Raw genomic sequence first — 15,846 nt, 5'->3', positions numbered from 1 at the left:
CCCCTTCCCTTCTCTGTCCCCCGGGTTTTGGGGTGTGGTGAGACCGGGGGGCATCTCTGGGACGGCTCCTCCAGCCCGGGCTGTGCATCCCGCGGGATCCCTGGGCAGTGTTGGTGTGACCCCCCTTCTCCCGGTGCCGCAGGTGCTGATCCCCGGCTGCTCCCCGCTCCCCACACCCTGCGCTGGCAGCACCGGGGCGGCTCCCGCTCCRCAGAGCCCCGCAGCCATGTCCACCTTCCGCCAGGAGAGCGTGGAGGATTTCTATGAGATGGGGGAAGAGCTGGGCAGGTGAGGGACATCTCACTGCGTTCTGGGGGGGCTTCCATGGCTGCACCCCCAGAAGTGGGTGGGATCTTCACTGGATCCAGCTGCTGGATCCCTTGTGGTGTCCCTGCTCCACTCTGCAGGCAGCAGGGCCGGGGCTGTGCAGAGTCACTTGGGGCAGACAGAGATTACAGAAAAGTGTTAATTAACGTTGCTCCCGGTGGAGCTCCCGTCCGGCTCCGTCTTCCGGCCCTCCTCGGTGGCTGTGCCTGGCCCTGCGCCCGTGGGAGGAGGGATCCAGGGTGACTCAGTGCCTGCAGATGGGATTTAATCAGCCGGGATGCAGAGGCGGCTCTGGGGGAGCTGCCTCCGGATCCTCCAGCGCTGCCTCGGCCGTGCTGGCCCCACGCCGTGGCTCCTCCTGGGGCACTTGGGCAGCAAAAACATTTTGGGCTGCTTAAGTGTTTTGAGASCAGAGGAACTTCAGGGGTGGCTCCAGGTTTTCTTGCCCCTCTGTGGCTGTGGTTCTTTGTGAGCCGTGGGGAAGGATGTGGTGCCCAGGGGATGGATCCCACCCTGCCCTGTGCATGTCCCTGGCTGTGATCCAGGGATGTWTAAAGGTATAAAGGGGTGCAGATGCTGTTACTCTGATTTCAGGCTTTTTCCCCCTCCACCTGCCTGCTCCATCAGAGCTTTTTGGTCTCCCAGGGCCACCAGGCTCTAGGATTTGCTCCTGAGGGCTCCTGGCTGGAAAGRGGGAGCTGATGGGCATCTCCCACCCTGGCAGATCACAGCAGCACCTGCATAGCCCAGGGAGGGTCGGCAGCTGCCACATTCCTGGGAGGAATTTCCTTCCTCCATCCTGGATGGTGCCAGGCTGTGCTGGGGCATCACTGGCCCCCAACTCTGTCATTCCTGCGGGGAACCACATCCTCCAGTCCCCATCTTCGAGCTGCTTCCAGCCCGTGGTGCAGGACATCCTCCCTTCCCCACCCCTCACCTTCTTCCCCCACCCCGCAGCGGCCAATTCGCCATCGTCCGGAAATGCCGGGAGAGGAAAACGGGCCTGGAATACGCGGCCAAGTTCATCAAGAAGCGGCGGCTGTCGTCGAGCCGCAGGGGCGTGAGCCGCGAGGAGATCGAGCGTGAGGTGGACATCCTGAGGGAGATCCAGCACCCCAACATCATCACCCTGCACGACATCTTCGAGAACAAGACCGACGTGGTGCTCATCCTGGAGCTGGTGTCCGGMGGGGAGCTCTTTGATTTCCTGGCTGAGAAGGAATCGCTGACGGAGGAGGAGGCCACGCAGTTCCTGAAGCAGATTCTGGATGGGGTGCACTACCTGCACTCCAAACGCATCGCCCACTTCGACCTGAAGGTGAGTTCTGGGAGCTGCAGACAGGGATGAGCCCTCAAATGGGGTCTGGGAGCTGCAGATGGGGATGAGCCCTCAAATGGGGTCTGGGAGCTGCAGACACCCCGTGTGCTGCACTGGGAGCAGGGATGAGCCCTCAAATGGGGTCTGGGAGCTGCAGACAGGGATGAGCCCTCAAATGGGGTTTGGGAGCTGCAGCACTGGGAGCAGGGATGAACCTCAGATGGGCTCTGGGAGCCCCAGGGATGAACCCTCAAATGGGGTCTGGGAGCTGCAGACAGGGATGAGCTCTCAAATGGGGTCTGGGAGCTGCAGACAGGGATGAGCCCTCAAATGGGCTATGGGAGCTGCAGACGGATGAGCCCTCAAATGGGGTCTGGAGGAGTCCCCAGTTTCTCCAGTGCACTGGGGCTGGTGTTTGTGATCTTTCCCAACCTCTCCCACATCTCTGCTCTGGAATGGTGACCCCAGAGCAGCACCCAGGGGTGGGTGTGTAGGGACAGACCCAGCTGCTCTTTCCCCCCACAGCCTGAGAACATCATGCTGCTGGACAAGAACGTGCCAAACCCTCGCATCAAACTCATTGACTTTGGGATCGCCCACAAGATCGAGGCTGGGAATGAGTTCAAGAACATCTTTGGGACCCCGGAGTTTGTAGGTGAGCRTCCCTGGGGGACTCCTGGGGTGCCRAAAGCTTTGGATTAATYSTGGAGAGATGCCCAGCACCCTGGTGCTGCTGCCTGGATGTGTCCATGGGGATGTCCTTCACCCACAATAAACCTGTTTTCTCCTCTCTTTCCTCCCAAAGCCCCAGAAATTGTGAACTACGAACCCCTGGGGCTGGAGGCCGATATGTGGTGAGTGATTCCCCTTCCCATGGCTCCAGCAGCCAATCCCCTCGTGCTGGTGCATCTCCCCTCGTGCCAAAAGCTCTGTGTGACTTCAGCCTCCTCTTCCTCTCTCTTCCAGGAGCATCGGGGTCATCACATACATCCTGTGAGTATAGGGTGGGTCTGGGGGGATGGGGCTGCAGGAAGAGCCCCTCACCTGGGGCTGGAGCCTTTTTGGGGTGTCCCAAYCCTCTGTCTCCTCAGGCTGAGTGGAGCCTCCCCATTCCTGGGGGAGACAAAGCAAGAGACACTGACCAACATCTCTGCTGTCAACTAYGACTTTGATGAGGAGTATTTCAGCAACACCAGCGAGCTGGCCAAGGACTTCATCCGCCGCCTGCTCGTCAAGGACCCCAAGTGAGGGACAGGGACAGAGCTGGGGGTTCCTCTGGGAGAGGGGATGGTCCCCCCTGCTTGATCCATTGTGTACAGGCAGCTCCCTCTCTCCTGCCTGCACCAGGGTGGGGTCAATTCTGGGATCCCCCTGAGGGTGGGGACTTGGGAGGGGTTGAGGGCTGAGCTGGGCCCCCAGGGCTCAGGGTTTGGGAAGGAGCTGTGGGGTCAGGAGGTTCCCACAGGATCCGCTGCCTGTGTTTCTCTTGAGAGGAGGCACTTTGAGGTGTTGGGGGCTGGATGCAKCCCCTGTCTGAGGGGCCCTGAGTGCAGTGAGTTTATCCAGGCTCAGCCAGGCCCCAGAGGCAACCACAGGATCCAGGGCTTTAGCAGGGTCAGAGGAGCAAAGCCTCTGCCCTGATCCCAGCCTTGCTGTGTTTGCAGGAAGCGGATGACCATCGCCCAGAGCCTGGAGCACCCTTGGATTAAGGTGAGGAGTTAAAGATTCAGCACCTTTTGGGTGTCAGAGCCCCTCTGACAGCAGCTCTGCTGTTCCCCCGCCGTGGGGGCTGGTCTGGTGTCAGTGCCAGCAATCTCTGGGTGGGTGTTGGAGCCACAATTGTCCCTTCCACAGGTGATCAAGAGGAGGAACGTCCGCAACGAGGACAGCGGCAAGAAGCCCGAGCGGCGCCGGCTGAAGACCACGCGCCTGAAGGAGTACACCATCAAATCACACTCCAGCATGCCCCCCAACAACACCTACATCAACTTCGAGCGCTTCTCCAAGGTCATGGAGGAGGTGGCTGCAGCCGAGGAGAGCCTCCGAGAGCTGGAGAGGAACAAGAAATCCTTCCAGGAGGACATCGAGGCGCTGCTGTCCATCTACGAGGAGAAGGAGTCGTGGTACAAAGAGGAGAACGAGAGCATCAGCCAGGACCTGCGGCAGATCCGGCAGGAGCTGCAGAAGACGGAGGCGCTGAAGAAGCAGGCGCAGGAGGAGACCAAGAGCGTGGTGCAGGCTGCCAACGGGCTCAAGCGGCGCTACCGCAAGCTGGAGAACCACTACGAGGCCCTGGCCAAGCAGGTGGCCTCRGAGATGAAGTTTGTGCAGGAGCTGGTGTGGTCCATCGAGCGGGAGAAGCTGCAGAGCAGCGAGGGCGACGGCAGCATCCGTTAAAGCGGGCGGGCGCGGGGGCTCCGGTGCTCCCCGATCCCCCCTGGTTCTGTGCAGGGGGTGTTTGTGCACCCCACCTCGGGGGATGGGGCTGTGCCACCCCGGGCTTTGGCTTCCTGCGTGCAGCTCCCGCCTGGCTCGTGTCCCTGTGCTCCCCGTCACCGCCGCTGCGCTTGGGGCCGTTCATCCCCACCCCGCCCGGGTCCCCGAGCTGCCCCAGCGCCCCGTGGGGGTTTGGTGGGCAGATCCTCCTTCTACACTCCAGCTACGAGCCCACGTGTGGGCTGGGACCAAGGACTGATCCCTGCGTGGCCTCAGTACAGCCCCCTGTGCCCCCCATTCCCCCCGGGGTGCTGCACCCATTGTCCCCACACCCAGCCCTGGCTCCTCCTTTTCCCAGAATAAACGTTCCTCTATACTGGGGTGGCCGCCTCAGCTCCTGCCATGGGGCAATGGGATTGGGACAAGCTGCTCCGTTGTGCTCCTATCACAGAGGGATTTCCTTCATTTGGGGTGGAAAGTGGTTTTTTTTTTGCCTTGTGCTGGTGGGTGAGCTCACTGTGGGTGTGGAGGGAGGTCTRGGGATGGTTTGTGGGGTGTTGCCTGGGATCTCTCACTCCTGGGGATGGGAGGAGCCAGCTCCCAAAGCTCCACATTCCAGAGAACACCAGAGCACGGGAGATTTCCCCTGGGAGCACCGAGGTTTTCCAACTGCCTGAGGCCCCGTGCAGCAGCAGAATTTGATCTATGGGAATCACCAGCCAAATCCCAGCCCATGGCAGGCATTCCCTGGCTGCCCATGGTGGGTTCACCTCAGCTCAGCTCCTTGCCCAKGGGATTTGCTCCATTTAGGATTTATTTCTTGCTCTGCTGTGGCCCCGTGGCTCCCTGGGGATCAGAGGGGCATGGCCCATGTCCCTGTCCCTGCTGACGTCCCAACGGGTRTAGGTTTCATCCCAACCCGTGGGGCACGTGGACGTGCTGATMATTTAATCTGCCCTGGTTTTCCCTGCCAAGGCACTTGGCTCCCAGGGGAGATGGCATGACCAGGGCTGGCACAGCCACGGGGGTCTGCCCATGCTGGGGGGCCTCATCCTCCCCCTCCAGGCGCTGTGTCCTGGGGGGCTGGGGAGCCTTTGGGGTCTGCATTTGTCAGCAGAGGCAGTGGGTGAAACGATGTATGGAAATCCTATAGCCCCGGCTGTTCCCGAGCTGGGCAAAGTTCACATAGTGAGAAACCTTCCTGGATTCCCCTCGTGCCCAGGGTTTGGGTTTCACTCTCCCAAAAGGCTCTTGGAAGTCACCCCAGCCCCAGAGCAGCAGGGAATCTCATCCACATGGACCAGAATACTTCTAAAAAAGCACAGTTTGGGGTGTGATTCATGATTTCATGAGTTTACTAATCCTAAAGGCTGTAGGAACACGTGTTGTGCTGGGAATGAACGGGATGTGCTGCTCCAGGGGGATTTTGGGGCTGTGACGTTACTGGGATTTCTGCTCCAGTCCCCTCTTTGCAGCTGGAGCTGCCACCACCCCGTGACGTTTTATTCTCTGTGGACACAGATACCAAAATGCCTTTTTTAGGCTTCAATTCCTACTTCCCAGAGCTTGGCAGGAGGTGGGAGCAAAGGCTTTTCCCTTATAAGTCTTTACAAACCCCAAACACTTTTGCACGGTTTAAACTGACCCACGACAGGAAAACCCCACAGAAACTCTTCCTGCATCCTATTGGGGTCTCCTCCTGCCAGGGAGCTCAGCTGTGGGAAATGGGAAATGTTCCGTGTAGGGACAAGGGTGACAGGTCCCAGCAGGGTGTCCCTGCCCGTGGAATGGTGTAACCAGAGTGGGGTGGCTCTCCCGAGGCACGTTCGGTGCTGCACAYCAGGAAATCATCCCTTTTTATAGCCTGGGGAAGCTCTTCTGGCCCTAGGATCCCTGCTCATGACAACTGGAAAATCATGGGTGTAAAATGRTTTTCAAAGGAAGTGGATCTGGCTCCCCTCTGCTGCAGCCTCGGTGRGTTTTTGGGTGGCTCCTCACTAATCCATGGCAGCTGCTTTTTCAGAGTGCTGTTCCTAATTCAGGCCCTAAAATCTTGGGAAGGGAATCCCCCTCAGCCAAGTTATTTCAGTGCCTGAGAACTCCTGGTGCTCATCCCACAGGTTTGGTAGGGACAGRCACCACACGTATCCAGGGATGTCACTCCCATGGCCCTGCCCTCTTCCAGCCTGAATTCTGCATGGTGTTTTAGTATTAATGCCTGAAATGATTCCTAGGGAAGCAGAATTTTCATGTCTCATTCCCTGAGAAATCCCACCAGTTCACCTTATGGATTTAAATTCACAAACTGAGCTGTTCCATCTCTGTGTGAGCACTCAAACCCAACCAGTGACACGTGGAAAGAGGTCTGACACCCCCCAGGGCTGCAATTTCAAACACCCAGGAAAAACATCCCTGCTGTTGTGTTTTGGATGAGCTTTACACCCATTTTTATTGCTCAAAAGCTGATGGAAAAATTAAATCAGGACCTCAAAAGTTGATTTTTACTGAATTCAAGAGATGATATTACAAACAAGCCTTGCACAAAGCCTTCATGTCTGCAGAAGCACCCAAGCAGGAGCTCTCATCTTCCCAGCACAGCTCTACTTGCTCTGCTATAAAAATGCCATTTCCAACTTCTCTGTAAGCCAGTGGAATATAAAATAATTACAAAAAACACCCCACCAAGGTAATCCTGTCCATCTGGTGGGAATAAGTTATCCTCACTTTTCAATTATATACAGAAGGGACTTGCCAAAGGCAGTGGGAGAGGAATTCACACAAATAAAACCCCATTCCCACTTCCAAGTATTATTTACATCACGCTGTACACGGATCTTCTGGATCTTCCCAGACCCTGGAAAAGCAGGAAGGGGAAAAGGGTGAGATCCAAGCTGTTCCCAGCACAATCCCTCCTGTCCCAGCTCCCTGGATTTTAGTTACCTATGAGCAATTTAAGAGCTTGTTGTGAATATCTTCAAAGACTTGGTTGTAGAGTTCATCCCTGGACTTCAGGCCATCTAAATAAACTGGGAGAAAAAAAAGGTGGAGTCAGGCTGGGGCTTTCCATCAGAACAAGATTCTGGTAGATGAGTTAAAAAATATTTCGTATTTTATTGACCCAAATGACAACTCTTTTTTTCTACTGGAAAAACAGAACCATCCCAAAACCACAACAGGCTGTGAAATCCTTATTGCATTATAAACTCCTTCTTTTCCTTTTTAATTTTTTTATCCCCTGTAAGTCCTTAAGAGTACAAAGCAAAGGGAGTAAGTTCTTAGCTCTAAAACTGCCTRCATTTATCCAAAGTAGGCCAGGATTACAACTTGGGAGTAAAAATAGCACCCTGCATCATCACACTGAAAGTTTCCTTGAATTAAATCATCTAATTCCTTTAATTCCAGCTTTCCAAGGCTGATGGATTTGTATTTGGGGAAGACTTACCCACATCCACACCASAATCCTCCATCTCCTTCCTGTGTTTGAGGTACATGGGCCAGACGTGTCCATCAAAAAGGCCTGGGGGGTCAGGGACTGTGTAGTTCCGTGTACTGGGAAGAAAAGCATGGAAAAGGAGTGTCAGCAGTGCCTGAGTTTAGGATGGACATTAAGAAAACAAAAATTCATGGAAAGGATTGGAAAGGATTGGCAGAGGCTGCCCAGGGCAGTGGTGGAGCCCCCATCCCCGTGGGACAGCGATGAAGGGCTGATGGTTGGATTCAATCTCAGAGGTCTTCTCGAACACCAACAACTCTGTGATTCCAAATTCACCACACCAAACCCTCTTCCTCCACTTCTATTCACATTTCCCACTCTAATTTCAATTCATGACWCCARCACAGCCCAGGAACTGTGAACTCTCCACTCCTGGCAGTGTCCAAGGCCAGGCTGGAGCAATCTGGGRYGGTGGAAGGTGTCCCTGCCCATCAGATGAGCTTTAAGGTCCTTCCCACCCCAACCATTCCATGATTCCATGAGCAATGGCAATGGAAAGGAGCAGAGGGAAGGGCTGGATGCATTTCCAGAATGTTCTCACCTTCTCCTCCTCTTGCACTCCTCATATGGCACTGCCAGGTAGTACCGAAGGTCGAACAGCTCCATCAGAGGTCTGGGGAGGGGAGGACACAACGTGGATATCGGACTCTTAATGACAGCAAAGAKTGTGAAATCACCCCAGACACCACCAAGACCTCTCTGCCTCTATGGGATTTGTGTCTGTTGAAGACAGCTCAAGGGTAAAGTGCTTCCCTCATGGGTTTGTTAAGTCTAAACCATGGAAAATGGCTTTTCTGATCATCAGGATGGCCCAGCAGGGGCTTTCTTCACCCAAATAGTTGCCTGAGGGGGATCAGAGGGGATCCTGTGGAGGATCAGACACTGGGCTGGGAACCCTGGCTCTTCCTAGACCATTCCAAAATCAGTTTGCAGCAAAATCTGGGACAGGGTAACTCCTTGGCTCATGTTCATGGCAGTGTCCAGTGCCAGGTTGGATGGGGCTCGGAGCATTCTGGTGTTGTGGAAGGTGTCCCTGCACATGGCAGGGGCTTGGAACTGGGTGAGCTTTAAATCCCTTCCAAACCATTCTGGGATTCCATGTTCTTCCCCAAATTCAGGGAATTTTCTCCTGTTGCTAAGCTCAGTTTAGTCAGTGTTAAACAAGCACAGGAGAGAACTGATCCTGAACTCCAGGAGWGATTCCAGGCAGTGAATGGATTATCTCCTTCTTCTCACCAAAGTGGGGGTTGAGGGGGAAGCCTGCACCTCTCTGAGCTCAAATCCTGGTCTAAAACTCCCCTGGATTCTGAGGTTGGGTCCTAAATAAGAATTTAGCATTCACCTCAATTCTATCAGCATTTAAGGGTTAATTTTACATTTTACAGCAAAAAACTCTCCGTCAGGAATGGGGAAATTAGTAAAAAGGAGTTTTTAGCTCTGGCACGAGGGATTTAAAGATCTTCCCTGGCAAACCATGAARAGTTCTCCAAACCTTACTTGTAATTATAAAGCAGGAAGCCTTCAATGACCAATATATGGATATCTTGGGAGGTTGGCTCTTTAGAGCCAGGTGTGACATTCACCCCGTGCGAACGGGCAAACTTGACGGGGTTCTCAATCCAGGCCCGCACTGTGCTCACCATTGCCTCCATATCCAGGGAATCCAACACTAATTGGGAGAAAGGGGGTGGGTGGGAAAAAGGGACACCATCAAACACCATCAAAAGCTACAGGCTCAAAAGTATAAAATAGAATGAATTCGGTAAAGTTACAGTTATGGAAATTTACAGTTTAAAGCTTTTAATAATGAAAAAGAAATACTTAGGAAAAGAATATACATTACTGCATCCTATAGGGAACACTGCTCTTACCATCCCATTGTTTAAAGCCGTCTTCCCCGACTTCTATTTGATCTTGTGGCTGAAATATAGTGAGCAATAAAACATTGCTGCAACCTCAGCGGGATCAGTTCCCTACGATGCCATCAGCACGTGGCCACCACTGCAACACAAAACCACCCCTGGGCACCGAGAGCCACAGCCCCAAACTGGGGCTGCAGGAACATTGACATTCCCCAGCTTTCCCCAACCCCAAGAGCTCTGGAAAGTTCCCTTGGCTCAGCCAAAACCACTTTGGAKCAAGAGTTTTATGTTAATCGCTCGATACGGTGTTGGCAAAATACTACAGGGTGTTGTTTATAAATCAGAATGTAAGATTTTAATGTGAAAATATAGTTAAATGAGTGCTAGAGTGTAATTTTTTTTCAGAATAGGTATTTTAGCTCCTCTTCTGAAAATGCAGGTGGGCACAGCAGCAMTTGGGTTGCTCAGTTACAGCTTTCCTTGTGTTGGCATTCACATGAAAAAGTTAAAAGATTTTTATGGAAAATCAAACAGAATTCCTCCTCCAAGGGGTCCCATCTGATCAAATCTGTGCAGGACAGACCAAGCACACAACGCAGGTTTTGGGGGATGCACAACTGCTCCATTGTACATTCCTTTATCTCGTGGACTTCCAGGGACACCATCATTCCCATGAAACGGTGCAGGGTTTAGTTACACCATTCTGCACTCCCAGGCATTCATCTCTGCAATATTTTAATTGGCTTCTGATACAGATCTATCAAAAATCCCCAATAAAACTCCCTTTCTCTATTTAAACCGTCATAGAGGTGCTTAAATCATAAAGTAGCTCTTAACAGTCACATTCTTACTTTAGTAAAGTAAGGAGGAAAATCCCACCATGTAGAAAATKATTCATGCAGAGCACAGTAAATACTAACTGAAATCAGTACTAAATTTAAATCTGTTGTTAACACTTAAAGGTGGTTTTGCTGTGACTGCTCTGAGCCTGGGTCATGCCAAGCTCCCGTGGCATTTGTAAAGGTCAGGAACTCCCACCTGTCCAGTCATTTAAAAATTAAACAGAGATTAAAAAAAAAAACCCTAAAATCAGAAAGCTTGTGTCCCTAAGCTGTCAAAATTGCCCTGCGTGTACAATTAACGCTGTAAAGAAGAGGGGACTCAGCTTACCTTGAAGAAATCATCCTGATGGACCACGCAGCAGTTGGGGAGCGCCTTGATGAGCCTGTTGGTCAAGGTGGTTTTGCCACCATTGGTGACCCTGCACGGAGCGGGGCGAGACAGAGATGGAAGAACCACATTAGAACCGCGTCTGGAAGCCACTGGGGGATAGACAGGCCTGAAGGAGCCGAGTCCTAAGGGATCCGAGCCCTGAGGGATCCGAGCCCTGAAGGAGCCGAGCCCTGAGGGATCCGAGCCCTGAGGGATCCGAGCCCTGAGGGATCCGAGCCCTGAGGGGACGCGGGCCCCGACCCTCCCTGAGGGCCCCGAACCCCGGGTTTGAATTTCCCGCCCCGTCGCTGTCCCCCGCTGCCGATTGGCTGTGCCCGCCCCGCCGAACCCTTCCGAACCCCTCCGAGCCCTTCCGAGCCCCGCCCCTTCCCGCGCCGAGCGCCCGCGCGCGCCTTCGGCCGCGTGTAACGGCCGCGCCGCTTCCCGCGCGCGCGCAACGGCGGCGCTGAGGGCAGCGCGCGGGACCGCCATGGCAGAACCCCTGACAGCCATGAGGGGAGCGCGGGGCCACCAATGTCACCCCCTCACAGCCATGAGGGAGCGCGGGGTTGACATTGTCACCCCCTCACAGAGCTGAGGGGAGCGCGGGGCCGCCATGGCAGAACCCCTCACACCGCTGAGGGGAGCGCGCGGGACCGCCATGGCAGAACCTCTCACAGCGCTGAGGGGAGCGCGGGTTCGTCATTGTCACCCCCTCACAGCCATGAGGGGAGCGCGGGACCGCCATGGCAGAATCCCTCACAACCCTGAGGGGAGCGCGGGGCCGCCATGGCAGAGCCCCTCACAGCGCTGAGGGGAGCGCGGGACCGCCATGGCAGAACCCCTCACAGCCATGAGGGGAGCACGGGGTTGTCATTGTCACCCCCTTACAGCGCTGAGGGGAGCGCGGGGCCACCATTGTGGTCCCCTCACAACCCGGAGGAACGCGGGGCCACCATTGTCGCCCCCTCAGCGCTGAGGGGAGCTCGGAGCCACCATTGTCACCCCCTCACAACCCTGAGGAACTCGGAGCCACGATTGTCGCCCCCTCACAGCGCTGAGGAGCGCGGGACCGCCACGGCAGAACCGTGACCCCTGAAGGAGCGCGGAGTTGCCATTGTGGCCCCCTCACAGCCGTGAAGATCGCAGGGCCACCATTGTCACCCCCTCACAGCGCTGAGGATCGCGGAGCCACCATTGTCACCCCCTCACAGCCCTGAGGATCGCAGGGCCACCATTGTCACCCCCTCACAGCCCTGGGGAGCTCGGAGCCACCACTGTCACCCCCTCACAGCCCTGAGGAACGCAGGGCCACCATTGTCACCCCCTCACAGCCGCGGACCCCGCTCAAGATGGAGCCGCCCTCGCTCCGCTCCCCCTCAGGGCGGCCCGGGCTCCCTCCTACCCCCGTTTCATGTAAAAGCCGYGAATAATCTTCCCCTCCCCTGGTTTATTCCTCGGATTTTTCATCTCAAGGCTGTACAAATCCCAAACTCCCATATTATTAATATATTATAATTGTAATAACCCGTATAATCCTTCAGTATTCAATTTCCCGAACCCTCCTGCCGCACTCTCACCCAGCACAAACACACCCAGGTTCCTTAAATTCTACTTTTTAAAAAGAAAAATCGATGCCTTTCATACACCACCACCCTCTTTTATTAGAAATGGGATTTTCCCCCTCTTCGTCATTCAGAGAAACTTTAAATTTTTTTTTTGTCCCTATCTGGCCTCTAAATTTATTTACTTGAGTGTTTTTTTGCCATTTCAGCATCCCTCCTGTTAATCCTATAAAAGGATATTTAAAACTATGAATAAAAGTATATAAAATATATATAAACGTGAATATAAGTATAAATTTGTATATAATTATGTATATATAGTATATATAACTATACAAAAATATATAAAGTGTATCTGAAATATATATAAAAGTCTGTATCAAAGGATGTGCTGCCCGGCAAAACTGTGTTGAAGCAACATCCATCCTTTTAATCCTATAAAAAATATAAAAGGATACATAAAAGAATATAAAAGTACATCTGTAAGTATATATTAAAATATATATTAAAGGATATATAAAAGTATATGTCACCCTGTATTTAAACATCCCGAATTAAGGCTCAGCAAGTTGCATCATCTCCYAAATCCCGTATCCCCAATATTCTTTTATAGCCGAATAAATAATCCCCGAGTCCCAGATCCCCTTCCACACAAAAATTAATCGGAAAAAACCACGAAAAACCCCACAATTTCAGCAGGGACTTACCCTCCGATGCCTATAATATATTTCATTTTGCCGGGTCGCTTTTTGAGCCGGAAGGCAGCGAGGAAAAAAAATAAAACCCAAAAAAAACCCTAATTCGGGACTGCAGAAAGAACTTTCAGCGGAATAAAAACCCCGCTGCTGCTGTTCCTTTTTTCCCCGGGCTCTCTCTGCCTCCCTGCCCTGTTCATTGAGGGAAAAGTCGCTTTTGGGGCGGATTTATAGGGCCGTGTCCCCGCCCCGGAGCTGCCGCAGGAGCCCTGTGACCATCATGAGCTGCGATGTCACGTTCTGGGCAGGTCCGGCCAAGAATCAATGTCACATTTTTGGGGGGATATTTCCAACTCTCAATGTCACATTTTTGGGGGGATATTTCCAACTCTGAATGTGACATTTTTGGGGGGATTCGGTCAACTCTCAATGTCACATTTTTGGGGAGATTCGGCCTAGCCTCCGGTGGGACATTCTGGGGGGGTTCAAATGTCACATTTTGAGGGGTTTTAATCCCCTAATCTCACATTTTAGGGGGTTTCAAGCCACAATGTCACATTTTTGGGGGGATTTGGCCAATTCTCAATGTCACATTTTTGGGAGGATTCGGCCAAGCCTCCAGTGAGATATTCTGGGGGGGGAGGTTCAACCCCATAGTGTCACGTTTTAAGAGGTTTTAATCCCCCAGTGTCACATTTTAGGGGGTTTCTACCCCACAGTGTCATATTTTAGGGGGGTTCAGCCAACTCTCAATGTCACATTTTTGGGGGGATTTAGCCAAGCCTCCGGTGGGACCTTCTGGGGGGGTTTCAACCCCAAAATGTTGCATTTTAGGGGGTTTTAAACTCCCAATGTCACATTCTGGGGGGGGCCAACCCCACTGTGTCCCATTTTAGGGGGGTTTCAACCCCCCAGTGTCACATTTTAGGTGGTTAAACCCCCAATTTCACTTTTTGGGCAGTTTCAACCCCACCGTGTCCCATTTTGGGGGGGTTTCAGCCAATCCTCAGCTGTCACATTTTTGGGGGAATTTCATCCTGGCAACATCACATTTTAAGGGGCTTTCCTCCCACCCTCCAGTGCCACTTTTTTGGGGTTCCAACACTCCTATGCCACATTTCGGGGGGTTCAACCCTCCGATTCCACATTCTGGTGGCTCTGCTGTCCCATTTTTGGGGACCATATCCCATTTTGGGGGCTCAGCCCACCCCCGTGTCACCCTCTGGCCCTGCACCTGTCCCTCTCCCTCGCTGTCCCCATGCACTGCCGGGGCCAAAAATAACTTTTTGGCCAGCTCTTCCTTTTCCTAAATTAGTCATGGGCTAGGTGGAAATGTCACCCCCTTCCACCATTCCCCCGGGAGCCACAGAGGTGTGCGGGATATAATTAAGTCGGGATTTTTTTCCTCTTCGTCTCTCTCCATTCCCTTCCTTTATTCCCCAATTCCCAGCTGATTGTTTGAAACTCATCCAGGACCATCACGGGAAGGAATTTTTCTCTAAACTTTCCGTCGGTGAGAAAAAGAGAGGAATTAAATTTCATTTTCTTTTTCCCTTTTTTTTTCCTTTCTGTCGAGCTGTTCAGAGAAAGGAATGTGAGTGAATCCTCCAGGAATGTCTCCCTTTGACTCTTTACAAGGAATTTTTTGGAACAGTTTATATTTTGTAGCCAGAAACAAATTCCTAAAATATTATCTCTCCTCCTCCCCAGTTAACTSGTATAAAATAAGGCTTTTTAAGGTAAGTCAACTCTACACCTTATGCAACCTRTGCTTTAATTTGAATTATTCCAGATATTTCTAAATTGGGCTTCTCTGACCGATGTCAGGCATTCCAACAGTATTTTTTGAAGTCTATAATGTGCTTTTAAAAATAATATCTTGTCTTAAACCACCCAAACCCTTGTGTGCCTTGTCCTTCCTTTGTATAAAATCATTCCATGGCAGAATTAAAARTATTAAAAGTTCCTCGTCCTACAATGGACTGTAAAATGATGGTAAAAAAAAAATGAGTAACACGAATTTTTAGGTGTTCAGGGTCCTGTTTGCATTTTGCCTTGAGCTTTTCAGCTTTTGKGGGGTGAAATCCAAATACTTGGGATTCCAAGTGAAGTTTGTGAAAGAGTATWTATAAATATATATAAAAATATWTTTTTAAAATTTRTTTATTTCTTAAGTAATGCAATATAGGGTCCTCCAGACTATTTGGGATCTGGCACTTCCTTTGGCCCCTTATGGCATCACCTCACTCCTTAYTAATACACCCTTTATTTTATGGATAATATTCCTCAAATTGTGTTTGACCTCATGAATTTTTATTCAAAATTGCTTTTGAGCTGTGTTGAACTCGAATTTTTCTGTTTCAGGCCTGAAGAAGGGTTTTGTGGCCTCTTGCTGCGTCCGTTGAGTTAAAAAAAAACAAAGTTATTTTTTTCTACAAAGCTCCTCAACCATCAGGCCAAGGCCCAGTAAAATGAGCTGCTCATGAATAAACATGAACTGCAAATTAAGGAAATTTTAACTGTCAGATTCTGGGGGTCTCGCAGGGAAGATGTTCAAGGCAAGAAAAGAAATGGGGTTTAAGGTAGAAGTTGGTGAATTTGTGGATTTTTGAATTCCAGTCTTAATTCCAAGTGTTCCCACTGTTGTTATTATTTAGGGTAAATGTTAATAGATAATTTRGGTGTTCTTGTAATTGCACTTTCACTTTATTTCCAAGGTAAAATGATAATTCCAGATTCCTGAGTTTGAGTAAACTCAGGGAAGTTGGGTTTCCAGCCCMAGAGTCCTCACATCCCCCCCTCACCCAATTAAAGTTAAAAAAATCAGAAAAATCAACCCCAAATTAACTCCTACTCAAACCTTTTATACCTTTTATTGCATTTCTCTGACTTAGGGGGTTTTCTGTGTTAAAAAACCCAACTCCAGGGATTCTTTTAC

The 15,846-nt window shown here is 51.7% G+C and overlaps 2 protein-coding genes across 2 annotated transcripts in view; one reads left to right on the top strand and one right to left on the bottom strand.

Moving 5' to 3' along the window:
- The window catches only part of DAPK3 (death associated protein kinase 3), a 5,446-nt gene extending 900 nt beyond the window's left edge, over window positions 1–4,546 (top strand). Inside the window, exons 2-9 of the mRNA XM_057387613.1 lie at window positions 143–288; window positions 1,285–1,645; window positions 2,171–2,300; window positions 2,451–2,499; window positions 2,612–2,638; window positions 2,737–2,889; window positions 3,310–3,355; window positions 3,500–4,546. Coding sequence (XP_057243596.1) covers window positions 227–288; window positions 1,285–1,645; window positions 2,171–2,300; window positions 2,451–2,499; window positions 2,612–2,638; window positions 2,737–2,889; window positions 3,310–3,355; window positions 3,500–4,042 — 1,371 coding nt within the window. The 5' untranslated portion in view covers window positions 143–226 and the 3' untranslated portion in view covers window positions 4,043–4,546. The remainder of the gene's footprint in view (window positions 1–142; window positions 289–1,284; window positions 1,646–2,170; window positions 2,301–2,450; window positions 2,500–2,611; window positions 2,639–2,736; window positions 2,890–3,309; window positions 3,356–3,499) is intronic.
- Window positions 4,547–6,504: 1,958 nt separating this feature from the next.
- NMRK2 (nicotinamide riboside kinase 2) lies at window positions 6,505–13,105 on the bottom strand. The gene is made up of 8 exons (XM_057387615.1): window positions 12,921–13,105; window positions 10,607–10,697; window positions 9,446–9,494; window positions 9,072–9,243; window positions 8,116–8,187; window positions 7,524–7,630; window positions 7,022–7,107; window positions 6,505–6,935 (listed from the first exon to the last, which is right to left on the bottom strand). The coding sequence occupies exons 1-7, from the start codon at window positions 12,944–12,946 to the stop codon at window positions 7,022–7,024; spliced, it is 603 nt and encodes a 200-aa protein (XP_057243598.1). The 5' UTR covers window positions 12,947–13,105; the 3' UTR covers window positions 6,505–6,935.
- Window positions 13,106–15,846: the final 2,741 nt, after the last annotated feature.

This window comes from Malurus melanocephalus, unplaced genomic scaffold (assembly GCF_030028575.1).
Source record: "Malurus melanocephalus ecotype Western Australia unplaced genomic scaffold, MMel_1.1 scaffold_1274, whole genome shotgun sequence".
NCBI lineage: Eukaryota > Metazoa > Chordata > Aves > Passeriformes > Maluridae > Malurus > Malurus melanocephalus.
The sequence above is the reverse complement of the archived record's forward strand: the minus strand, read 5'-3'. Positions and strand labels throughout refer to the sequence as shown.